Here is a 26,780-nt window from a genome sequence, read left to right as displayed (position 1 = left end):
AGCCAGTGTCATTCTTTACCAGTGCTGATTTATTTGTGGAGACTGCAATCTTATTATTTTTGAATAAAATAGTGCACATGTTTAGTCTAATACAAGATTTAGCTTACCAAAAGGTTCCTTCTAGCGCATATCAAATATTCCCTTTAAGGGTCCTGTTACAGATGATTGATAAAGCAATTGTGGAAAATAAGTGTTTTGTTAGCTTACATGCATTCTTATCTTTTTTAACGTATTTAAAGTTATTCCGCACAAACACTTATTTAATTTATAATTATAATCACTCACCTTTATACCCCAGTCAAACATACGGCGCGGATAGTTACGTTTGGCCACGGATAGAAACGTAGTAACCTATATCGGGCCGTATCTGAGCCGTACGTATTGGTACGGATTGGTACGGATTGATACGAATTACTACTTTAAGATACGTGACCGCTAAGTTAATTAATTTTACAAAATGATCAATAGATAAACCAAGGGAGGCAATTCCGTCGACCTTAAACCCTTCAATTCTAAACTGTCAATTAGATGATAATGATAAAGAGACACAGCAAGAATCAAACCAATGAATGCATGGGACCCCGTGTTGCTGAGATTGTCAGTCAAGCCTACCTTGAAGGTATTCAGAGTTAGTATGAGAACGAACGGAATGGTTATACAGGAAAGAATCAGGGTGAAGTTACAGATGAACAACCAAGAATTCTGGCGGGTGATCTGTTGATAAATGTTACCGAGACGAGTCTTGTAGGCTCCAATAGGACCCCACTGACCCCCTGAGGAATACTGAAAGCACGCCGGGGGATACACCAGAGGTGAACTGGTCAACAATCAAGCAGGAAGATCCCAACATAGGTCCTCTACTAGAGAGGAAATTTCACATTTGAAAATAATTAACCTACAGGATCGCAACCAGACCCTAGTTTAGTGAAAATAATGCTTATCCCCGAATGTAATTGAAGGGGGCCATGGGGGGGGGGGGGGGGGGGCTCCAGGGCCGAGTGGTTAAGGTCGCTGACTTCAAATCACTTGCCCAACATCGATGTGGGTTCGAGCCTCACTCAAAGCTGGAAAGTCGCCATATGACCTATAATTGTGTCGGTGTGACGTTAAACCCAACATTAAAAATTGTAATTGAACGACATAATCCTCTGACTGTAGGCCCTTGTCCTTGGTCTGTTTTATTTAACAGTTTACCCGACCCAAGTACAGTACCGCGGGGGCGCTACAATATTATAATAAACGTCAATGCACCTATCATTACTTCCGGTAATGGCGGCGTGAACGTTAAATTTTGAGCAGAGCAGAAAAGAGTTGATTATCTACATTACATATGACAGGCCAAGTTTAAACGAAGATGATCATGTTGCAGTTGAACAAGTATAAAATTTGACCTGAGAAACTTGTGCCTTTTCTGTTTCAATGTAAGAGCTGAATTTATCGTATAAAAACGAGCTGCCATCTTTCTTTGACTTCTCTTTGTTCGCACTTCGAATCTGTGTATAGTGGACGCAACTTGACCCCGATGGTTGACTTTTGTATTATAACATATAATGAGGCACAACCTATTATTGAAAATGAGTGTACGTAAAACGCATCATGTCTTTGCATTCATAAATTTAAAATTGACGTAGGTATATAGTGATATAGATTTACTGCAGTGGTTTAGGCGTTTGAACGAAGAAGTTTTGTTAAATTATATACAGAGTAATAGGTTCGAGCCCTGTGAGGGATTTTTTTTTTATTTCTTTTATATCTTTCAGCTTTTTTGTTTTTGTTTTCATTCTTTATTATTTCAATTTTATTATATTTTGTGTTTTTATTTTTTGTTATTTTATTCATTTTTCATATATTTTATTCAAAGATATTAGTTTAATCACATATGTATAAACATAATAGTAAAAACAATTCAGTCTGAATCAAATTCACTGGCTGTATCGGTAGCACTTTCATCACTGTGGGGTATAACAAACTGATCAATTTGGTCATCAACCAACAATTCAGTTTGGCGATAGTTCTCCTCGATTGCCAAAACATGATTCACAGCATTTTCCCAATCTGTAACTCCAATTTCTGCCAGTGCACTGTGTGTGAGTGTTTGGACATCAGTGAGTTTGAATGTCAAGTTTCTTTGCCCGGCCTTTTTCTTCAAATTTGCCCAAATTAGTTCAATGGGATTGAACTCGCAGTGGTACGGTGGCAGACGTAGCACTTCATGTCCCCTTTCTTTTATAATTGAATCAATCCTGTAAACCTTTTGTTTAGGTTTTTACATTTTTACATTATTCAGTAGCTCTGGTCTTGTTAGTTTTTCACCGAAAGGTATATCACGGTTTCTCAGCCACTCAGGTATGTCCGCCTTTCTGGTAGATAATGATGGAGTTTTCTCACTCTGTACGGAATAATATGAGGCATTATCCATAATAATCACACATTTGCCTCTCAAATTGGGCAATAACTTTTCCTTCAACAATTTTTCGAAGTTTGCACCATTCATCTCATTGTGATAGTCTCCGTAAGCACAATTTGCTTTAAAGACTAACTCTGCACCGGGTACGAATCCATTCTGACCACCTGCATGGACAACTATCAAGCGTTGTCTTTTGTTGAAAGGTGTTGCAACACCACGTTCTTCAACACTGCCAACAATACTTTGCAAATACTTTGCAGTATGAGAAGTGTCTATCAATGTCTCGTCTAAGTACACCAAGTCGTAACCGCTGTCTCTGTACTGCTTTACCTTCCTTAGATACTCGCATCTAAGACGAGATACGTCTGGTTTTTCCATTAAAACCTTCCTGTTGCTTCCGCATTTCTTCCATCTGTAACCCAAATTTCTCAATTTTTTTTCTAAGGGACGTGATGCTTTCATGGAAGCCAATGTCTGATGCCAGTTCTTTGTAATTTTTTTCCACCGTTGGAAGTTGCTTCCTCATTACATAAAATTCCCTTATTTTCCTTCTGATCACACCGCAGTCAAAATCGTCAGGGACAATACGATTGGTTTTGACTCTGAAAAATTAAAAAAGGAATCTTGAGAAATAAAATATTGCAGTTTAAATACCAACTTCTCTAAATCGCACTTTTCGCATTACTGGAGAGATCTATAAGTGCAACATAAATGTATTTCAAAGATATGTATCTAAAATAATGAACAGAATGTCGTAATTATTTCTATCAAGAACTTTAAAGTACATGTAATTCAGTTTATAAAATATACTTCTCAGACGAAGACGATGGTAATGGGTCAACATTTTCTTTATTTCGGCCTTCCCCGGACAATGACTCCTTACGTATTTTTCTAACGGTTGTCATTCCAACGCCTGTAGCCTCTGCTGCCATTTTAGTAAAGGCTCGATTTGAAGTATCTTATTCAAAATATTTAGTGACATTTGAAATGATTTTTCGGGCATCTAAGGAAAAGGTCATTTTCAAATGAAAGTAATGTACGGTGACGCTACTTATATACAGAGTATTGTACATGTCAAGGAAATGGTGAAAAAAAACCCGACCTGCACGAGAAAATGGAAATATAAATTTGTGTAAATATAAATTAGTGTACAGATCAAAAGTAAGTATACATACTTTGATACTGCACTGTATATAAACTATTTTCATATAAAAATACAGGCTACCCTAATCACCCTTTATTTCTACTATGTAATAATCGATATGAAAATCAGCCTAAGGTCAACCATCGCGGTCAAGTTGCGACTACTATATACAGTTAGAAAACACAAAAGTTAGATCAAAACAATGTCAATAAGCCTGATAGAAATATTGACAGCAGTAAACACTGCACAGAGGCAACTTTGAGCCCTATTGATGGTATTCAGAGAAGGAAGTTTGTAGCCCCACAGTAATCTAAGCCATTTCTTCTGCAACGGTAGTTCTTTTAAACATACTTTCCAGAAAATAAATATGAAGTAAAGAACTGGCCATGTTGCACAATAAACATGATTTCCAATCCAAAGGAAAGCTAAAAACATTTCTCACATCGAGAAGTTGATGAAGCTGGGAATCGTATGTTAAAGGGAGCGTGATGAAGTTGAACAGTATGAAAGGCTTTCATCCCTCACATAGTGCCGTTGACAGGTAAATCAAAATAAAAGCAGTCTGTTGACAGCACGCTCGACTATTCGAAAGGTCGTGGAAGTAAGATTACCAGAGATTTTCAGACAAAAAACAAAAATATCCATAGGACAAACAATGTACCCGTATTTAGAGATTTTGATAAATCCTGCACTACCCAAAACATGGTGCGTTCATTGCGTACACTACGGTAGTGATCGGAAAGAAAATCAGTGATGTCACGCTCTATGTATAGAACGGTGCGTGCGCAGCATAGTTCAAGGTCGGTTTATTGACAAAAATGTAGGTTATTAGCTAGTCCTGTTAACTAGAATACTATTTTCTGTCCATACAAATCCAATGATTTCCTTAAGATCAATTTATTGCAAGAATTACATCAGATCTACTATAAACAGCATACGGTGATCCGACATTGGCGGCGGGGAACCGGACTAGATACTTTGTATTTTTAGACAGGGTACCTATTTTAAGTAACAATAGTTTTTTTTTAGTAACAATACATGCTACTTAAAGCTTAACTTCTATCATGTAAAAAGTTATTGAATCATCAGCTGTATTCAGCAGTGCTATTTTTGCTTCTTTTGAGATAAACACATGTATCTGTATCTGTCTGATCATGTATCTTTATCATCTCAGATCTGATACTTGTGACTATTTGAGTTACATCTGGACTGAAATCTGTAGAATCATCAATATCTAAGGTGATAGTTAATCTTTAAAACTGTCGTATCTCTAGACTGTTCTAGAATCTATATTTACACTATATAAAATTCCCGGTTCTGCATTAAAGCCTTTATCAGCAAAGATACATAAATAAATAACTGCAATATCAACAATGTCTTGGACTATTATACCGCTTTCAAAGTGGGATTTCGGGTATTTCGCCCGCCAGAGAGCTATGTTCCCGGAGTGGCTACAATTTTTTGATGATGACTGGCGAATGGGAAGTTTTGAAGAATCACGCATCCGGTTCAATCGGGAACTGAACAAGATTCGTAGAGAAATGCATCGGATGGATGAGCAACCAATTAATCTGGATTTAAGGCAACCATTTATTACAGGTAAGGGCATTTATTGTAGATCTACATGTACAGATAAAAGTCTGATGTTTTTCGAATGGGGATAATAAGAACAGAGTTACCTCTGGTTATCTCCACAGAGGGCGCTGATGAAATAAAGTGTAAACAAAACATTATCCCGCCTGACCTTAGATTTACTATAGAATCACTAATTAATTTGTAATTTCCTAGGTATTTGACCTTAAACACAAATTAATTTGCAATTTCCTTGGTAGATCTATTTGACCCAGAACAAAATAAAATCATAGAAAATAGTCAAATAAATACTTAAATACATTTATTTAAAGGATTTTTTAGTAGTTCATAGATGAAAGGAATAAAAATTTGATTATGGTTCAGTATTGTTGTGTACCACTATGTAAGGGTTATGGAGGAATTCATTTTCCAAAAGAACAACATTTAAAGGATTTATGGAGAGTAGCAGTAAAAATAGCAGATCCTGTGAATAAGACAAAACTGTGGCAACCTAGTAAACACCATATTGTTTCAAAATATTAAGATCTTGAACTTGCCGAAAACAAAACTTAATCAAGGATTACATTTGTGTACTTCAACATAGCTAATTTCCGTAGATGTATTGTTGGTAAACTTGCATAACTATTATTGTTTTCTGCAGAAATACCAAGAAATATGAACTATTGATGCTGGACTGTTATATATTTATTCCAACTACAAACAATTATTTATCAAATGCACAATAGCTTATCATATTGTACTGCAAATGTCTACATTAATCATCATCAATGTTATTTCACAAATGTTCAGCTATATATTTCCACAGATACATTTTGTAGAACAGTTCTAGCTTTGGTAAAATATTGTGTTTACAGTACTCATGATCTAGTTCAACTTTTTGTGCAAACATATCCTTGAATGTATACACAATGATAAAGCAATATAGGGGCCTATATACATCTGTCACTGTATCTAATAATAGTAGTTTGAAGTTTTCTTTAGCTCCATTTTTTCGTCCGTATAATCCAAGTATGGAAAAAAAATTCAAGGTTGGATAATTGCCTCTTTCCCAGCATATGGACATTTCACCTCAACTATTGTTTGTTCATTGATGACTCCGTCGGGTATTGCAGCCAGATAAGGACTTTCTCTACATGTGAATAAACCGCAGTTGTTGACACTATATCCCATATGCTTTTCAAATTTCTTAATTGTTGTTTTTTTCATATTGCTTCCCAATTTAGGGAGTGGATCCTATGGTCTGCTTGCAGTTGATGAAATCCTTCAGTGGACCAGTCTGAATCCTGAGGTTCTGGTAGGAGAATAGGTTCATCCCTGAAGTCTTGATTTCTGTCATATGCTTCAAGTCCGAAAGTAAGAAAAAGATAGACACCATAAATTTCTCAAACAAGATATAGTGCTAGCATAAGTCTTTAACCTGTAAAATGTTATTCAAGCCCAGGGCTACTCTCCAGTATTATTGCTTTATATAAGCAACACTAAATCTACAAATAATGAGATGCAATAAAGATAGCACCAATAAAACTTGCAATGCACTCCATGGCCTACATGTATTTAATATAAGACATAATAATTTGCCTCTGTGTACTGGTTTCTCAAGGTTTAAATGGATTAATACTATTTGTCTGAGAATTATTTAATTAAAACAACATAAAAACATACCTTGTTAACAAATCTTCCTTTCTGCCTTTGATTGATGCCCTTCTTTTTATTAATTCTCTCTGTAATTGTATAACTTTCCATCCAAAATATTTTGATTTCCTCTAAGAATCCATTTGAGATAAGAATCTGGGTCAGCATTGTTTACCCCTTATATTACTAGCGCCACCTAGCGAGTAGCTGGCTTATTATCCCCAGTCTAGTAATGTTTATTTGCATTGTTTTTATGCTCCGAAGGTGGGCATTTTTAAATAGAACTAACTTGTGCGTGAGCCATCAATGAAGGGATTTTGGTGTGTCACGCTAATTACCCGGCCTCTTAGGTCAAGAAATGATGTGTGATTTTTTTTGCGCATACACCTTTGTGCAGGCTTCGGGGACATTTGTCACCAATAGCGACAACTCTTGTTTTTGCATTAGAGTATAGCAGGGTTTATAGTGCTAGGATAGGTTGATAAAGTTTGTATAAAATTCAGCATGACCTGAATTTTTGTATAAATTTTCATTTTTTTATTTTTTTTTCTGGCATGCAGACAGACATTGTGATGTTTTCTATCTGAAGAACTACTAAATTTAAAATTTCTTTGAATTGGAATGTAAGAAAAATAGTGTAATGCTTGTTTCTTATTAACATTATGCAAATGATACTGCAGTATTTATTAGAAAATTTACTTTTATATGTCTAAATGAGTAATTTCTAACAATTTTCTTTTCAGTATATGTGGTATTTACTTAATACACTTAGAATTCATGGGAATTACAGTTTACACCTGCCTCTTGTTGAATATGTCATTGTTTATTTGTGTAAAATTTAACTCTCCCTACTTGCTGTCATGTATTTCTAGTAGGTTCGATACTCAGGTCACCTGAGTTATGGGTGAATTTCACACACGTTATTACACGGCTACTAAACGCTAGCGCCACCACCAAATTGTGGTGATAATGAAAAGAGCTATCGACATTTCTGTGGTGCAGCTATCGCCCGTTTCTACTTGTAAACACGTGGGTAAAATTTATATTTTATCTTATATTTTTATTGATAGAACTTTTTTCGAAAATTGGAGAAGGTAGTTCCGTGTAACGAAACTTTTATTACAGGTTGGCTGTAAATATAATGCAAATTATTGTGCCAGGAGCTTTTCTCCCGAATCGGACAGTGGCATAATTTCATATCGGCCAATATTCGAACACCATTCCGATGAATGGACACACTGTAAGAACATACCTGCGCATGCAAATGGTGTAGAAATGAATTACACGTATTCCCATACACCAAAGAATTATGAAAAACACAGTAAAAAGTTAAAACACGACTATTTTTTAAAGTGATGGCGCTATCATAAGTGATGGCGCTAATATCATAAGTGTGCAGCGCCATACGTGTATAATATAATTATGGCTAATGATATATCAATTTTAAATATAAATAAAAAATGATCTGTCTGCAAGCACGGAAAATTCTACAATAATCGTTTACAGCCTATCCCACTCAAAGAAATACATGTAGTTACCTCTACCCCCTTTGAAAATGAATGCCATTTGTAAAGAAATAAAAATAAACAATTGCTGAAAACTGTGTTCCATCTAGTTATGTGAAATTTCAACACTCGCACTCTATTGCAAATGCATCAAAACATACATGTGTAACAGTTCTTTGAAAATGGTGAATTTTTAAAGGCGTTTGACTGTCCGGAAGTGGGGACCCTTTAGGCAGTCCTTTTCCGGAATTCAATGTTTATATCAGTATACTGACACTTGTTTTGTAGAGTAATATACACAGATCATTACAAAAACTACAAAACAAGTGTCAGTATTTTTATGCCTAGCTATTCAGGTGTATTTGATTGGGCAAATAAACTTGAAAGTTTATGTTATTTTCTTCTTATAAGCAGGATACTGCTGAAAACTTGGACGTGTTTGAAACTGGGTCATGTGGTGTCAAAAACTGGATCGCAAGGACATACACGTTTACACTGTTTTGTTATTATGTTCAGATAGTAATGTTCGGTACAACGGAATAAAAAAAAACCAAAAAAAAAACTAATATACTTGAAATGAGATGGGGAAATTACAAACGATCTTCCAGACGGAAAAAAATAGCTCACGTTTACTCAAGGTATAATGTTTTTCTAAATTTTGTTGTTGTTTTTCAGATCCAGAGGGGCAGACTAAGTTCAGCCTTCGTTTTAACTGCAGTCAGTTCAGGCCTAACGAAATTTCTGTGAAGACACAGGATAATAAACTCAGTGTTCACGCCAAGCACGCACACGAGCAAGATGGCCGAAAATTTTCCCAAGAATTCTACAGGGAATGCACGCTTCCTGAAAATGTTGATCCGAAAAAGCTGAAGTCCAGTCTAACCAGTGATGGCGTACTCCAGATCGAGGCACCGGTAGAGCCTCTCGTCGTGGCGCCAAAGGAGCATGCGATTCCGATAGAGCATCTGAAAAGTGAGAAAGATAAACAACTTGTGGCTGTTGAAAAAGAGGAGGGAGATGACAAAAATGAAAATAAAGACAATGAGTGAAAAAAGGGAAACTTATTTTTTTCTCAGTTTGGATAGGAACTATGTAAGAAATTGCTACATATAATATGTAAGTTGTCTAATATCATCATTTGTTGTTATACCAATAAACTTTGATGTGGCAGTTGACCTCAATACAATCGACACTGTTTATTTTCCAATACAGGTAAATCCAATATTGCTTTACGATAGATGTATGACAGATTATCTTTGAACAACCCAGGACTTACTGGACTCACCTGACACATTATCAAAGTGTATTAGTACTTAGGTCGCCGCTTAAAAGGAAAAGACAACGGTAACGATGACCTGGAAATACCAGTTTTAAAATAAAATTTATTACTTTCAATCATTCCGCCAGTTTGGTTTCGTTAGTTCAGGTGTAACATTTGCAGCAACTATTTAGTATGAGATGATAGGCTTTAACAATCAGCACAAGTCAAAAATGAAGTGACTTAATCACATAGTATACACAAAAGATTAACTGAATCATTGAATAATAGCAAGGTGGAAACATAATAGAGAGCTAATGACATTTATATGCATTGACCATTCGCTAGAAATACTGAGATCTTTGGAAAGGACTGAAAATAGAAGGGAGGTATTCCTGTGAACTCATAAGTGATGAAAATAATAATAATTTCAGTTCTATTTACCATGGAGGAAACGTGATTCATACTAAACCACCACTGAAAACGCCATTGACAGTAGAGAAGGCTTGTGATCTGCCTAGGACCACCACCTATAAACCTTTAGTTACTGTCTAGTCAGAGAGGCAATCAGTTAGTATGAATTTGCAAAACGGGAATTATGTATTCAAAAGAAATCCCAAGACGCTGTTGTTAATTACATAAATGCGTAGGTAGTGCCTATCCTCGGCATATTCATGATATATATGTGTGCTGCACATTTAAATAAAAAGCATTATAATCCTTTAACAAACTTATATACTGTAATTCTTTATCATGAATAGTGTATTCAGGATTCAACGTTGTTTATTAATGAGGAATTGTTGTTCTATCAATCATGTAAGATTATCTGTCAGTTCAGCTGATCATTAGACGCATTTGTTTAATACTATCTACATGTTAATACAAAGTAGAAAATAAAATGTAGAATTTTCTTGCCAGCTTATTTTGTTATTGGTTTGTTGGAATCCTATTGATCTATCTTAAATTATTTATATATTTATGTTATTGATAATGTGTACTTTTTTTGATAATGTGTACATTCAAATGACACTTTATATTTCAAAAACGGGAAGAAGGCAATGAGTAAAACCCTGAAAATAGGCTTGGGTCAAGGGGGACACATAGGTCCCCTTTTGGGTAAATGGCAGCGCCCTTGTAGGCCCAGGTTCGAGATAGAAATAATTATTCAACAAGGCTTAGAATATACTCTGTTAACCGTAGAGAACATTAAAATCTAGAAATGTACATGTATTTGATCAGGTAAAATCCGCGTGACCAAGAAACTCTGTTAGATGTGCTGACATTTTTCCTTGTTTGTATTTAATGCTCATGTTTTCTGTTTGAATTAAAATAAAGATTTAAAGATACAGCGTATTTCTTCTAACAAATATAGTCGGCATAAAAAAGGATTGTTTGTTTCTGGTAACATGCTATAAAAATTAGGATATATACGTAGGTCGGTAACTTTATGGACAAAAAAAATGAATACAAATAAAGGCTTATGCCTTACAGCATCAGTAAGTTGATTTCTAACATCACCGACCATGTTTAAAGCATAAAATATGCAGTTTTGCAACATAAAAACCTCCAAGGCCATAAAAACAATAGGGTTGAGCCAAAAATTTAGGGTAGGTCGGGCTACGGAAAGCACTTTGAATAGGCCTCATATGCATGTCTGATATATTTCCCTACATTGCTTTGACAATGTGTGTACGAATTTCTAAATTGAACGTTCAGTTACACACCGAGTCTCATTTAGTAGTACCTGAAGTGTTGTCATTGTTCAAATTTCACGGTGATCTGTACCACAATGTCATGTTAAAAATCATTTCTTTAGTTGGCCTAGAGAGTGAGCTGCTTTGATTTCATAACAATACAGCTTTTTAGCTAACATCTCTTCTTGAAATCCAGAAAATAGATATTTAAGTTCACATTTTATAACCTAAAATTGTGCTGGGGAGACTTTATACATAACAAAACAATGTTACTTCGAAAATGGTTGTCATGAACCAGAGTGATTGACGAATATTCCCTTTCCGCTCACTGACGTGGGCTCTAACCATTCTTTGATTATTCTACAAAAAATTAAATGTGTGTACTGATTAAAATCACTTAATGTATATGTTAGATAAAAATCAAATAAGTGTGATTTGCTATAGTCAAATTTTTCAAATTGTAATCTATCTAAAAAAGAGAACAAGAAAAAAAACATGGCTATACAAATATCATGAAAGTGGTGCAAACTCAACTAAACACATAAACTAATAGGCATATTGCGACATTAATTCAATAGAACGTACGCTTAAATCTCTGAGCAACCTAATTCTGGTAAGGCAGCATATCTTATAAATGGTAACAACCTCAACTCACTCTTTGCAATACCTGCACAAGGGTGCAGCGCCCATTACGCACATCACGCACGTGCATAATGTAAAAAATTCCAGATACAGATATATGTTTGTTGCCAAAACAAGAGTTACTAAATTAAAGCAATGCAAGCAGGCGACTATGATACCTCCGACAGTGACTAATTTCACTGAATTAAGGTTCATTCCGCATCACATAATTATACTTAAACATAGTACTTGTGCAAGTTATATACGTACCTGTCGTTAGCAGAAAATATCTAAAAAAGAATAATAAAAATAAAATAACAAGAAAAACTGTTTTGAAAATTAACAACACTTTCCCGGCGAAAGCTATGAGTATTGTCGCGCCCATCACCGTCTGGAGAGACCTAAGGTCGAAACAGTTTATGGAAATGTTAATATTTCTCATAATCTTACAGAAACTGCTACTCTCATCAGTTAAACTTTTTTGAAATATTGACCTTTTAAATGCCACAAAAGGCGTCAGAATGCACCATTTTATCTAAGTCTCCGAAATTTCCCGGGGAACCTTTAAGCGGTTAAAAGTTTCGAAATATTGACCTACTAATTAAGTGTCCGAAGTCCCCTTGAATTCCACAAAATGCGTCAGAATGCACCATTTTTTTATCTAAGTCTCCAAACTTTCCCGGGGGAGTCCCCCGGACCCCACCAGTGAAATGGAGAATCCTCCTCCCCATCCCTTCCCACTGGTGCCTCGTTGTGCGTATTATCTTTGAAGCTCTGGCTATGCCTATGCTGCAAACCAGGTTTTTCTTCTTTTTTTTTCCATTTAAACCTCTAGCAAGTGACAATGTAAATTCAGTGAGATCGAAATTCTGCCTCGTGAGATTTATCATTGATTAAATGCCAATGGTTGGGAATCGCATGTTTTCCTCCATCTACCTATGTCTTCCACAAATCATAGGCTGTACACAAGTGTTTAATAGACTGTCCATATTAGCAGCTGTAGACCTATATCAGCTTAAACGTGTTTAGATGGGTGGATTACCTCAAACCTGAATAATGATTATGGACCTTTTAGCAACCAGGCACGTAGGAAGCATTTTCAGATTTTAAGGGCCCACATTTTGAAAATCAGCTTAAACTATAACAGACCCAGGTCAAAGAAACATAGACTAGCTCCTAGACTATGATACATATTTTTTTTTACATATTTTATGATTAAATGTGGTGAACTGAGCCAGTCTATATGTCCAATATCATAGATAATTTCAACATCATTCCTTTGTGAAAATCTCTAAAATAGACTGGCTTTTGTCTCTATGAAATTGAATTCGTCAAAAAAGGGAAAATGTAGAAATATATTTATTATCAGTCTAGTGGCTAGTCTAAAAAACATTAAACACAACGTTTTTTTTTTTGTTTTTTTTTTGGTTTGTATTTTGTGCGTGCTTATCCCATCTAAAACAATTACAAAACTGCAGGTCACAGCTAAAATTGACGTTGTCAACAAGTTGCTAAGAAAATTACCTCAATCGGTCAGATTATTCGCCCCCCTTTGCCGCCCCCCCCCCCCCTCCTGTTCCTACGGCCCCGCCATCAAATCTGTGAATGAAACAGAGAGCTTCAGTCATAAATCTGGTGTAATAGGACCACAAAACATAACTGTTTAAGTTTTATTTGTTTTGAGAAATAATGAACATTAAATGAGAACAATTATAAAATATCCCACATTATTTTCAACCAACTGAAAATGGGGGCGCCTCTGTGGCCGAGTGGTTAAGGTCGCTGACTTCAAATCACTTGCCCCTCGCCGATGCGGGCTAGAGCCATACTCGGGGCGTTGTGAGGAAGACATCATTCTGGCTTACGGAAGGTCGGTGGTTCTATCCGGGTGCCCGCTCTTGATGAAATAATGTACGGAGTGGCACCTGGGGTCTTCCTCCACCATCAAAGCTGGAAAGTCGCCTTATGACCCAACAAAACATATTAGGCCCATAATAGAGTACCTCCTTTTTGAAGAGTATTCAATTCCTACCATAAACCTACTTTGACTGCAATTTTCCGGGGGGGGGGGGGGGGGGGGCGTAGGTTCAAGCCCTACTGGAACAATTTTTTTCCTTGTTTTCCTTTTTTTCTAGTAAGTTTTTACTTCTTTCAAGACTTGTTATTGATTTATTGTACTAAAATGGGGAAACAATCATTTGATATGCGATTTCTTGCTGTTAAAAGTGAATTTACCTCTAAAACAGAAGGGGTAGAGTAAGACATCTTTAAAAATACTGAGTTACGTGCGGTAAAAGTTCTCTATTTTGCCTTCATTCTTTAGATTACATATTGTGGAAGAAATGTAGGTAGGTTTTACTTCTGCCCCAAGGTTATTTTTGAATGAAGTGAGCAAAATTCAAAACAGACCCGCAGGATTCGACCATAATTTTTCAATATTGGAGTTGGAATTCTGTCTGATTAAATCCGTTTACTCAAGACACCCTAGAATAAATGATATTGACAGTTTTTATTTTAAGTTTTATGATTGTTTACCAATAGTTTGATATTTCTTTCATAAAAAATAATGGAATAATAAATTCTCTGAAAACGTTTTGGATAAAGGCCACCACTTTGAAATTTGTCTCTACTTGAGCTTTAGGAAATACCATAAATTACACAACATTTAAAAAAAAACGGCACGGTAAAAGTTTTTAAAAATTTGCATATAAGTGCGAAGCACGGTCAACTCTGAGTTGATAAGAATATACCAAGTACATGTAAATGCCATTTTTTAAACATTACTATTCGGGGCCTAATACCTTAATGATAAGTCACTTGCTCCCCGACAGTACTCTACTTGTTTCATATAATGGAACCGAAATGCGCTCCGCTGTTTCGGTCGATCGATCTTTTGATATATTACTTAATTAACTTGTGTCAAATATCAGCCCGTCTTTTCCTTTTGAAAAAAATAAATAAAGCACGTTTAGCAAGGGCGATGAACGCGGGAAGAATGATTCAATACAAGTTTACAGTTACTATTCTTGAGTCGTTAATGTACATAATACTCTATATTTAGTAACAATGTGGATGCTACTTAAAGCTTAACTACTACTATCTAAAAAGATATATTGAACTATTCACTATATTCAGCAGTTCTATTTTGTCTGGATTTGAGATGAACACATGTATCTTTATCTGTCTGGTCATATTTTTTCCATTCCAGGTCTGATACTCGTGTCTGAGTGAGTTACATCTGGACTGAAATCAAGCAGTGACTTTTAAATTTAAAGTGACAGTTAATCTTTAAACCAAAAAATCGTTCTCGGCGAATGTTCTAGAATCTATTTTTAAACATAGAAATTCCCAGTTTTGCAAATGTAGAACCCGCACGTAGCAAACCACGTATCACCTGCAACATCAACACAGGAATATAGGAAAAACATGTCTTGGGATATTATACCGCTTTCAAAGTGGGATTTTGGATATTTCGATCGCCAACGGGATTTGTTCTCGGAGTGGCTACATCTTTTTGATGATGACTGGCGAATGGGAAGTTTTGAAGAGTCGCGGATCCGGTTCGATCGTGAACTGGACAAGATTCGGAGAGAGATGCATCGGATGGATGAGCAACCAGTCAACCTGGATATACCGCAACCATTCATTACAGGTAGGGCATTTTCAGTGTTATATGTATTCCATCAGGTAGTGTGTACAATAACAATTAATGAGTAGCCTATTGAGTAAGGACATAGAACAACAGAAGACCTTGAACAGTGATGAAATACGATATCTACTTCAAGGCCAACGTCGCTCTCTGCCCCAGTTTATTCCCATGTTTATTCATAATCGTTGTGCTTTTACTTGTCAAAGTGAGTGGTATTTTGAAAGTTGAAAGATTCAATCGATATTTGTAAAAGCATACAGTATGTTCATTAAACTGATAAACACGTTAATTTTTTACCGGGTTTTTTTTTCGGCCGTTTTTATCACAGGCAATCGGCGTGTGACTTTGACCCCTTATGAATGATGGACCCCCCACCCTGTTCTCTACAACCCAGATCCCCAACATAATAACAGAAAAACGCATTTCCAAAAAAAAAAAAAAAAATGCTATATATACTGACGAGATAAAAAAACGCCTCATTGAAATTTGGCGTTATTTTTTTCCTAACGCTTTTAATTGTTGTGAAATGTAGTAAATCTACATGTACTCTGACCGACAAACACAGTGAACAAAAACTCGCGCGATTTCATTCAGCCATTTGTTCACTTCATGTACCTGGTCATGATTTCCTCGTGCAGTCCGTGCATGTAAACCATGTGGTTTGATTGAACGATTTTTGCACATGTACATGTGTAATACGACACACAACCATATTTTCAGCTATTCTCTGAAAAAAACATTAGTTTTCGTAATGCCGAGGCTGAATTCTGAAGAGAGGGCTCAGGTTTTGGCTATGCTTGAATGTGGGCGAACGCAGGAACAAGTTGCTAGACGTTTTAACGTCTCTCGTTCGACAATTGTGCGTCTTATTCGACGTGTTAGAGACACGGGAACGTCTATCGATAGACCACGTTCAGGTAGACCGCGTGTAACGTCAATACGACAGGACAATTATATACGTCAACGTCATTTACGTGACAGATTTGTGACGGCGCAATCTACGTCACGTATAGTTGTAGGTAACCTTGGACGTCCAATTAGTCGACATACAGTGAGAAATAGACTCAGAGAACGCGGAATTACCTGTCGTAGGCCCTACCGCGGTCTAATTCTAACGTTACGCCACCGTCACCAACGTCTTATTTGGGCCTGCAACCATCGCGGCCAGCGTTGGCAGAACGTAGTGTTCAGTGACGAGTCGCGTTTCAACTTGTGGAACGCCGACGGACGTATCCGTGTCTATAGACGACGCCATGAACGCTACGCAAACAATTGCGTTTTGGAGCACAATCGTTACGGTGGAAGTGGAGTAATGGTGTGGGTAGCAATCAACCATAGGTTTAAGTCCCAACTCGTCGTTTGCCAAGTTAATCTCACAGCCAGGCGTTACATCGACCAGATATTACGTCATGTAGTTGTCCCTTTATTCCGTCAATGTCAAGGATTAGTCTATCAGCACGACAACGCGCGACCTCACGTTGCACGCGTCACCAGGGACTTTCTACAGGCTAGAAACATTAATGTTTTACCTTGGCCGGCGTGTTCACCGGACTGCAATCCGATTGAACACGCGTGGGATTATTTCGGACGGCGGTTACGCCAACGTCAACCCCAGCCAGCAAACGTCCGGGAACTGGTAGCAGCGCTGCACCAGGAGTGGGCCAGAATCCCACGGTATCTGTTACGCAACTGGTGCGGCTCTATGAGGCGTCGCCTTGCTGCTGTGGTTGCTAGCAGAGGTGGCCACACGCGCTACTGATTTTTCTAATGCAATTTCTCCGACCGGGCTATTAAAATTCAAGATTTAAGCTTAATGCGACAATGAAATGATTTCTTATTGACCATAAATTCTTGTAAAGCATCTAATTTGCGAATGGAATTGTTCTTTTCTAATTTTGAATCACGGTTAACGAAAAATTGTATACCGAGTTTGAATGAGGCGTTTCTTTATCTCGTCAGTGTATAAAAAAAAATAAAAGGTATGGTACTTTACGGCACAGGCAATCGGCGTGTGACTTTGACCCCTTATGAATGATGGACCCCCCACCCTGTTCTCTACAACCCAGATCCCCAACATAATAACAGAAAAATGCATTTCCAAAAAAAAAAAAAAAAAAATGCTATATATAAAAAAAATAAAGGTATGGTACTTTACGGCCAAACATTAAGGAAAAAATGGAATGACCTCAGTAACGATCTCACTGCGTACACAATTTTCGGTCGATTTTTGAAAATCTGGTCTTAATCAACGCATAAAGCATAAATCTTAACGGTAAACATGCACTTTGGTCTCAAGGCTGCATTATTTTGATGCAGCGAGACGCTATTCTTTGACAAAATCATCTCGTACACGATGTGACCTAACCCGTATATTTCTCGGGCCAATAGACAAGTCAATGGCAGCCACCTATTCCCTTCGTTATTTCCAAGCACAATCGTGGCCAGCCTTTAGAAACATAAATAATTGCCAATCTACATTCTGAAAAAAAAAATTCATCAAAACTGCACAAACATTGACCAAATTATGGACAATTTTGTAATGGAAGTATGTTAAAGAGGTTGTACAGTGTGAAACAAGGGTATGGGAAAGTGCTTAAACACATCCTTGCTATATCCAATGCGACTAAATTTTTCCCAATTTGGAACATTTTGGCGTCAAAATTCCCAATTTTGGGGGTATAGGTTATGTTCCCAAATTAGCTAGAAAAAACCCTGTTTACAGATGGACACTTGTATCGTTCATAAAATTAACCTGTCAGTAAAGTTATAACTATGGCAAGATTTTCTTAATAATCTATTGGTTCCGAACTTCATTCATAGATATATTATTGTATGTAATAAACGCCTTTTACACTGACAATTTCCTTCATTAGTGCATTTAAAGGGTTACCTCCCTAGTTAATGTTACTTTAGCGCCGTTTTTAGGACGGTATTGTCCGCTCGCGGATCGAACTTTTGACCCTGCGATATACAGCTTTGCACTCCCCTTCCCGTGCAAAGCGGGCCTCGTTTTGAAATCCATTTATCATACTTTTGTTTCAAATGTGTTTTATTTGAAATTTACTGTAGGCTATACTGGTAATCTTTTGAACCAGTATTACCTCAAAATACCCCCTCCCCTTCTTCCCAATTGGATCCCTCCAAATACCCCCCTCCCCTCCTCTCCGGTTATTTCAGAAAATATCCCCCCCTCCCCTCCACGCCCATCGGGCTATTTCAGAAAATACCCCCCCCCCCCACCCTCCTGGAGACATTTTACCCCTTCCACACCCTGGCTACCTCAAAATATCCCCATCCCCTTCCTCACAATAAGATTCCGCCAAATACCCCCCCCCCCCCCCCCCCCCCCCGCCAACATCGGGCTATTTCAGAAAATACCCCTTCCCCCTTCCATACCCCGGTCAATACAGTATTCAATTCATAGATCTCAAGCATTATGCAGTTCTTCAAATTCTTCAACTCCCCTTAGAAGTGTTTCATCACCATCTCCCAGCCAAACAGTTCCCGCCCCGCCTGCCACCACAAAAACAATGCAGCCTGAAAGACAGCTAAATCCCCCGCCACTGTTATAGCGAAAGGGTAAACCTTTGACCTTGAGCTGTGTTGGTCTTGAACTGACATGGCTGACCCATGAATTCTGCACATCGTCTTTTGTTTGTTTGTTTGTTTGTTTGTTTTAGGTTTAACGCCATTTTTCAACAGTATTTCAGTCATGTAACGGCGGGCAGTTAACCTAACCAGTGTTCCTGGATTCTGTACCAGTACAAACCTGTTCTCCGCAAGTAACTGCCAACTTCCCCACATGAATTATCAGAGGTGGAGGACTAATGATTTCAGACACAATGTCGTTTATCAAATAGTCACGGAGAACATACGCCCTGCCCAAGGATCGAACTCGCGACCCCGCGATCCGTAGACCAACGCTCTTACCTACTGAGCTAAGCGGGCAGGCTGCACATCGTTTTGATCAGGTGGTCATTTGACCCAAGTTTCATGAAAATCCTTTAAGGGGTTAGGGGCTTAGAGCATCATAAAGAGCTCAAACCTTTGACCTCGAGTTGTGACCTTGACCTAGAACTGACATGGCTGACTGATGTGTTCTTGATGAGGTGATCATTTGACCCAAGTTTGATATAAAAATCCTTCACCTGGGTTTAAGAGATACAGAGCGGCTCAAGGCACCCCCTGATCCCTCTTATCTGTAAATTACCCCCCCCCCCCCCCATCTACCAAAAAACTGCTTCCACAGGGAGGGGGTGGATATTTTCTGGAATAGCCCATTAACCGGTCAGTAAATAACTAAGGCAAGATTTTCTTCATAACCTATTGCCAATAGTACTGGTTCTGTATAACAATCGCCTTAAACTGGCACGTTTCCTTCATTAGTGCATTTAAAGGGTCATCACCCTTGTTAATGTTAATTTATTGCTTTTGGACAGTATTGGCCGCTCGAGGATCGAACTCTTTACCCTGCGATCTGTAGATTTGCACTCTCCCTCCCGTGCTAACCTGGTGGACCGATTAGCCTCGTTTTGAAAATCCATTTTATTTTTATTGTTCTTTGTTTCAAATGTGTTTCATTTAGAATCTAGCATATACTGGTAATCTTTTGAACATGGCAGTTACAATAAAAAAAATGATTTCATAATTAATTAAGACAGAAAATAACGGGAAATTAAAAATGTACATGTATAAAGTCTGGAGCAAATAGATCTAATGTCACAAGTCAAGTCCATTATGCATTCCTTTTTAATCCATGTATCCATTTTGAAAACTGATAATATTTTACAAATAAACTCATGTACCTTCTGTTTTCTCTTGTTCAGATATTTAGTTAATTAGTAACTAATTTTTCATGCTGTTAAATCTTATGTTGGTGGGAATGATTAGGCTCAAATTTATTTATAGAACTTCAAGTGCCTATGGTCACTAAACTTTGTTTCAAAGGGCGTTATTCCAAAACGACGTCCCGGATTGATATACCACTAACATAATAGTTTTTCATGACAACTGGTCGAACTAATCCGACGTATACAGTTTGTTTTATATTGTGACGGTCAAACTGCGGTGGCTGCAAAAGTCAGAAATTAAAAAGCAGCCACTCAGCGACAGTAAGCTTGTCTACATGACAACTGAAGTACAGTGTTTTAAAAAGTAATAAAAATATATTGGTAAAAACTCGTGTAGGCTTGATAAGTTATCGATCAAAGCTTTGCTATAATCACGGAGCGAATCGTGAAGCGAGGCGAAACAAACCTAAAAGTACTTTAAACATGTACAATAAATGTGGTATTTTTATTTGTACATACATCATTTTGACCTACTGTAGTTTGAAATATGATAGTATCGTTTTGCAAAAAGGAAGTCTGCTTAGTCTCCCCATTATCTAGCTTGCTACATCTTGTGATAATGCGATCTAAAAAATATATGCAGTTTTGTGATTCTTAATGATTTAATATGTTAAACAAATATTGCAGTTCATGGTTAATAAATAAAGATTTATTTGTGTGGTTTTTTTTTTCAAATAAGATGTAAACGTCATAAAATCAGTACTTGGAATGGAGATTGGAACAACAGAGCTGCCGCGTACCAAAAAAAAGCTTACATTCTGTAGACCCCTTTAAAATTCATTCTATAATAAATTCATCGAAGAAGAGATCAACTCATTGCCAGGAGGTGTATAAGAATATATGACTTTTTTATAACTTTTTCTTACAAGTACGTTTGTGTCTAATACATACTGCATGAACAGAACTTTCGTTGATGAACGGTACATTAATTAATATAGGGACCTGTTCTGCTATTAAAAAATAGTTTCAATACCTGCATGATAACCTTTGCCCGGTCAGTGACACCATGGATTGTTCAGGGACGTAGATTGTTATGTTTGCTGTCAAGAAGATAGTAATTCACAAGTTTACATGTACTTTTTAGCGGTATGAATTGAGATGGTTGAAATAGTTATTACATTTGCCTGTGTTTATGAGACATGTTTATCTACAACTTAAGACCGATCGAAAATGTAGAAAAGAACTTACTGACTACTGGTTAAGTCGGCTTAATAGAAACAATATAGTATAATCATGTTCCCACGTAGTTGCTAAAACGAAAAGAAAATATTAAAAATGAAGAAACTTTATGTCAGCTAGATGCCATTGAACTATTTGAAACACGAATGGCGTTGCTCATTTCTATTATATTTTGCTAATTTAAGGCTATTTTTGACCCTGTCTGTCAGTCACGTTTCTCAAGTCCTCCACGGATTTGTTTTTCATGACCCAGTGCCCGAATACTGCGAAAAAGAAGACCACCGTCATTTCAGTTTTGCACTCGCAAAAAAAGCAGCTTTTAGAAAATCAACTAACATTTTTAGCTCGACTATTCATAGAATAGTAGAGCTATTGGACTCGCCCATGCGTCGGCGTCTGCGTCCCGATTTGGTTAAGTTTTTGTATGTAAGCTGGTATCTCAGTAACCACTTGTGGGAATGGATTGAAACTTCACACACTTATTTAATGTGATAAATTGACTTACATTGCACAGGTTCCATCTCTATTTTGCTTTTTTACAAAATTATGCCCCTTTTTCGACTTAGAATTTTTTGGTTAAGGTTTTGTATGTAAGCTGGTATCTCAGTACTCACTAATTGGAATGGATTGAAACTTCACACACTTGTTCACTGTCATAATCTAACATGCACAAGCAGGTCCCATAACTTTGTTTTGCTTTTTTACAAAATTATGCCCTTTTTTCAACATAAAAATTTTTGGTTAAGTTTTTGTGTGTAAGCTGATATCTCAGTATCCACTAATGGGAAAGGATTGAAACTTCACACACTTGTTCACTATCATGATATGACATGCAGTGCAAAGGGTCAATAACTCAAATTCGCATTTTACAAAATTATGCCCCTTTTTCAACTTAGGAGTTTTGGGTTAAATTCTTATGTAAGCTGGTATCTCAGTACCCACTAATGGGAATGGATTGAAACTTCACACACTTGTCCACTGTCATGAGCTGATAAGCACTATGCAGGTTCCATAACCCTATTTTGCTTTTTTGCTTTTTCAACCTTCGTATTCATTCAACCGACAAGGCTGTTGAATAGTCGAGCGTTGCTGTCCTCCGACAGCTCTTGTTCATTTGCCACTTCCATTTTGAGAGTAAGCGAGCGCTTTATTCTAGACCAGGCTCGTTCATACCACGGAATCGATACCTAAATATACTTGAAATTTGAGTTAAATCGCAAACTTTAATGATCATCCAATATTTACACACGATATAATTTTTTAAACTAGTTTTTCCAATGTTTATATTTGTTTTTCAGATCCAGAGGGGCAGCATAAGTTCAGCCTTCGTTTTAACTGCAGTCAGTTCAGGCCTAACGAAATCACCGTGAAGACACAGGATAACAAACTCAATGTTCACGCCAGGCACGCGCAGGAGCAAGATGGCCGAAAATTTTTCCAAGAATTCTACAGGGAATGCACACTTCCGGAAAACGTCGATCCGAAAAAGCTGAAATCCAGTCTAACCAGTGATGGCGTACTCCAGATCGAGGCACCGGTAGAGCCTCTCGTCGTGGCGCCAAAGGAGCATTTAATTCCGATAGAGCATCTGAAAAAGGATATAAAGAAAGATAAACAACTTGTGGCTGTCGAAAAGGAGAAGGGAGATGAAAAATAATTAAAACAAAGTTAATGACTGAAAAAAATGAATTTGAGTTTTGCTCATTTCGTTATTTCTACTTGACATTTTTTCTAAGAAAAACGGTAAATCTAGGAACTGATATTGAAGGAAACGTAACTCGGCGTTAAAGTATGACGAGCGGAAAAGGTTGAGAAAAAAAAAAAAACAACCAAAAAAACGTCAGAGAACCCGCCATCAAAACAGTGTTCCTTTTAGCCATTCGGGTAGGAACTATGTAAGAAATGGCTTCATAGAATTTATGTATATTGTATATCATTCGTTGTGATGCTCGCGCCGCCGCATTAAGAAAGGGCAAAGTAAACAGCTTGAAATCGTTATAAACATGTGGAAAACTATTAATATCACCTGGATACACCAACTCAAATATCAGTATCATTACTTGCTTTTATTATGGCAGTTTGTTTTGCAATTAAAATGAGATAACCATGTTCAACAAATCATCACTAGGCTATGTTGATTTTGTGTACACAAAAATGTAACTCATTATCATTAAATACTTATCCTTTTCTTATCTCTTAAACAGATATGTGTGCAGCACATTTTAATTTAAAGCATCATGAGCGGCTCAGCCTTTAATAAACTTTGAAATTCTGTGTAACAGGATATCCTAATACATGTAGTATGATACAGGATATAGCTTTTGTACTTATCTTTAATAGAACAACCTGTTAGTTACACATTTTAGCTCACCTGAGCAATGCTCAGGTGAGTTTTTCTGATCGCTCGATGTCCGGCGTCCGTCGTCCGTCGTCTGTCGTCTGTCGTCCGTCGTCTGTCAACATTTAGCTTGTGTATGCGATAGAGGCTGTATTTTTCAATTAATCTTCATGAATATTGGTCAGAATGATAACCTTGATGAAATCTAGGCCGGGTTCGAAAATGGGTCATCTCGGGTCAAAAACTAGGTCACTAGGTCAAATCAAAGAAAAACCTTGTGTATGCGACAGAGGCTGTATTTTTCATTTAATCTTCATGAATATTGGTCAGAATGATAACTTTGATGAAATCTAGGCCGAGTTCGAAAATGGGTCATCTCGGGTCAAAAACTAGGTCACTAGGTTAAATCAAAGAAAAACCTTGTGTATGCGATAGAGGCGGTATTTTTCAATTAATCTTCATGAATATTGGTTAGAATGATAACCTTGATGAAATCTAAGCCGAGTTCGAAAATGGGTCATCTGGGGTCAAAAACTAGGTCACTAGGTCAAATCAAAGAAAAACCTTGTGTATGCGATAGAGGCTGTATTTTTCAATTCTTCTTCATGAATATTGGTCAGAATGATAACCTTGATGAAATCTAGGCCGAGTTCGAAAATGGGTCATCTCGGGTCAAAAACTAGGTCACTAGGTCAAATCAAAGAAAAACCTTGTGTATGCGATAGAGGCTGTATTTTTCAATTGATCTTCATGAATTTTGGTCAGAATGATTGCCTTGATGAAATCTAGGCCGAATTCGAAAATGGGTCATCTCGGGTCAAAAACTAGGTCACTAGGTCAAATCAAAGAAAAACCTTGTGTATGCGATAGAGGCGGTATTTTTCAATTGATCTTCATGAATTTTGGTCAGAGTGATTAACTTGATAAAATCTAGGCCGAGTTCGAAAATGGGTCATCTGGGGTCAAAAACTAGGTCACTAGGTCATATCACATAAAAACCTTGTGTATGCGATAGAGGCGGTATTTTTCAATTGATCTTCATGAATTTTGGTCAGAATGATTACCTTGATGGAATTTAGACCAAGTTCGAAAATGGGTCATCTGGGATCAAAAACTAGGTCACTAGGTCAAATCAAAGAGAAACCTTGTGTATGCAGTTGAGGCTGTATTTTTCAACTGATCTTCATAAATTTAGCCAGAATGATAACCTTGATAAAATCTAGGCCGAGTTCGAAAATGGGTCATCTGGGGTCAAAAACTAGGTCACTAGGTCAAATCGAAGAAAAACCTTGTGTATGCAATAGAGGATGTATTTTTCAATTGATCTTCATCAAATTTGGTCAGAGTGATTGCCTTGATGAAATCTAGGTCGATTTTGAATATGGGTTATCTGAGGTCAAAAAGTAGGTCACTAGGTCAAATTAAAGAAAAATCTTGTGTATGCGATAGAGACTGTTTTTTTCAATTGATTTTTATGAAATTTGGTCAGGTTGATTGCCTTAATGAAATCTAGGTCGAATTTGAATATGGGTCATCTGAGGTCAAAAACTAGGTCACTTGGTCAAATCAAAGAAAAAACTTCTATATGTGATAGAGGCTGTACTTTTCAGTTGATCTTCATGAATTTTGGTCAGAATGATTGCCTTGATAAAATCTAGGTCGAGTTTGAACATGGGTCATCTAGGGTCAAAAACTAGGTCATATCTAAGAAAATGCTTGTTTTATCGCAAGAGACCAATTTTTTGGTCCAATCTTAATGAAAATTGGTCAGAATATTTGTTTCCATGAAATCACTAGGTCAAACATGTTTTACAGTTATGGAGTGTTTCTTAGGTGAGCGACCTAGGGCCATCTTGGCCCTCTTGTTTACTGGTAATGATATCTACTAGTTAAATCGCAAGCAGTAAATAAAATATAGGTTTTTTTTCCTGATGATTGGTTCATGTTTATATTGATCTCAAGTGACAGGTTATCCTAAGTTACTGGTACAATATCATGAATGGCGATGTGATTATTACTGATGACGTGTTCGTTTAAAAGGACAGTATACAGAATATTTCAAAACAGGATAAAACGTAAACTGAAAGAAACTTACAACTGATCCGACGGGTGATTCAACAAGATAGAAATAACTTGATTACATACAGTAAATTTATAAATATGTAGAATTGTAAGCATACTAATAGGTATAATCAGTGTTGCCTAGTAACTGTTCTAATTTGCTTTAGTTTCTGTGTTCTGTTAGAGGTTATCAATTAATATAAAGTTTGTTTTAAGATTTAAAATGTGTGTATTATGTGCATGTATGAGACATTATTATAATCCTGTAAGCTTTCCGTATATGTTCAGTTAGACTGGCTCTTGTCCCTAAGTTTATTCTGCCATATTTCCTATATACATATATATAAGTTTTCCTCCTTTACAGTGGTAATAAATCCAGCAGGTACTTTCTATAATGACATTTTTATTGCCTCTGGCTCCGAACATAGGTATGGTTTAACCATCAGATAAAAATGTGCTAATTTAGAACTTGAAATTAACTTACAAAAAAGTATTTAAAAAAAAAATAACGATGCAGCCAGGGAGCAATGCTAATGTCCAGTGGAGTATTAACAGTTCTGATTTCACATTTTAGGTACTATTGACATGTAAAACATTATCATAAGTCCCACTTCACAACGATCTGATATTAGTACCCCAACGTAGAAATAATTACTGGGAAATAATTACAGCATTACATCTTTTACAGTGGTATACATTCTTACCCTCCATAAGATCTTTTAAGTTGCTATATGACCTTTAATTGTGCTATTGGCCTTTACACACACCAGAACAAAGTGATTTCAACAATGGTTGTCCGGAGCCAAAAGGGTTAACTAATATTTGTCTGACTTTCTGTTGGTGGCTGTG

The 26,780-nt window shown here is 36.9% G+C and overlaps 1 protein-coding gene across 1 annotated transcript; it reads left to right on the top strand.

The window, feature by feature from the left end:
- Window positions 1-4,844: 4,844 nt before the first annotated feature.
- LOC123558662 (uncharacterized) lies at window positions 4,845-26,206 on the top strand. The gene is made up of 5 exons (XM_053544775.1): window positions 4,845-5,150; window positions 8,957-9,326; window positions 9,974-10,043; window positions 15,221-15,506; window positions 22,831-26,206. Exons 1-5 carry the CDS (start codon window positions 4,925-4,927, stop codon window positions 23,187-23,189), a joined length of 1,311 nt encoding a protein of 436 aa, XP_053400750.1. The 5' UTR covers window positions 4,845-4,924; the 3' UTR covers window positions 23,190-26,206.
- The last annotated feature ends 574 nt before the right edge of the window (window positions 26,207-26,780 follow it).

The sequence above is a fragment of the Mercenaria mercenaria genome, chromosome 5, assembly GCF_021730395.1.
Source record: "Mercenaria mercenaria strain notata chromosome 5, MADL_Memer_1, whole genome shotgun sequence".
Taxonomy (NCBI): domain Eukaryota; kingdom Metazoa; phylum Mollusca; class Bivalvia; order Venerida; family Veneridae; genus Mercenaria; species Mercenaria mercenaria.
This window is presented reverse-complemented; position numbering and strand designations above follow the sequence as displayed.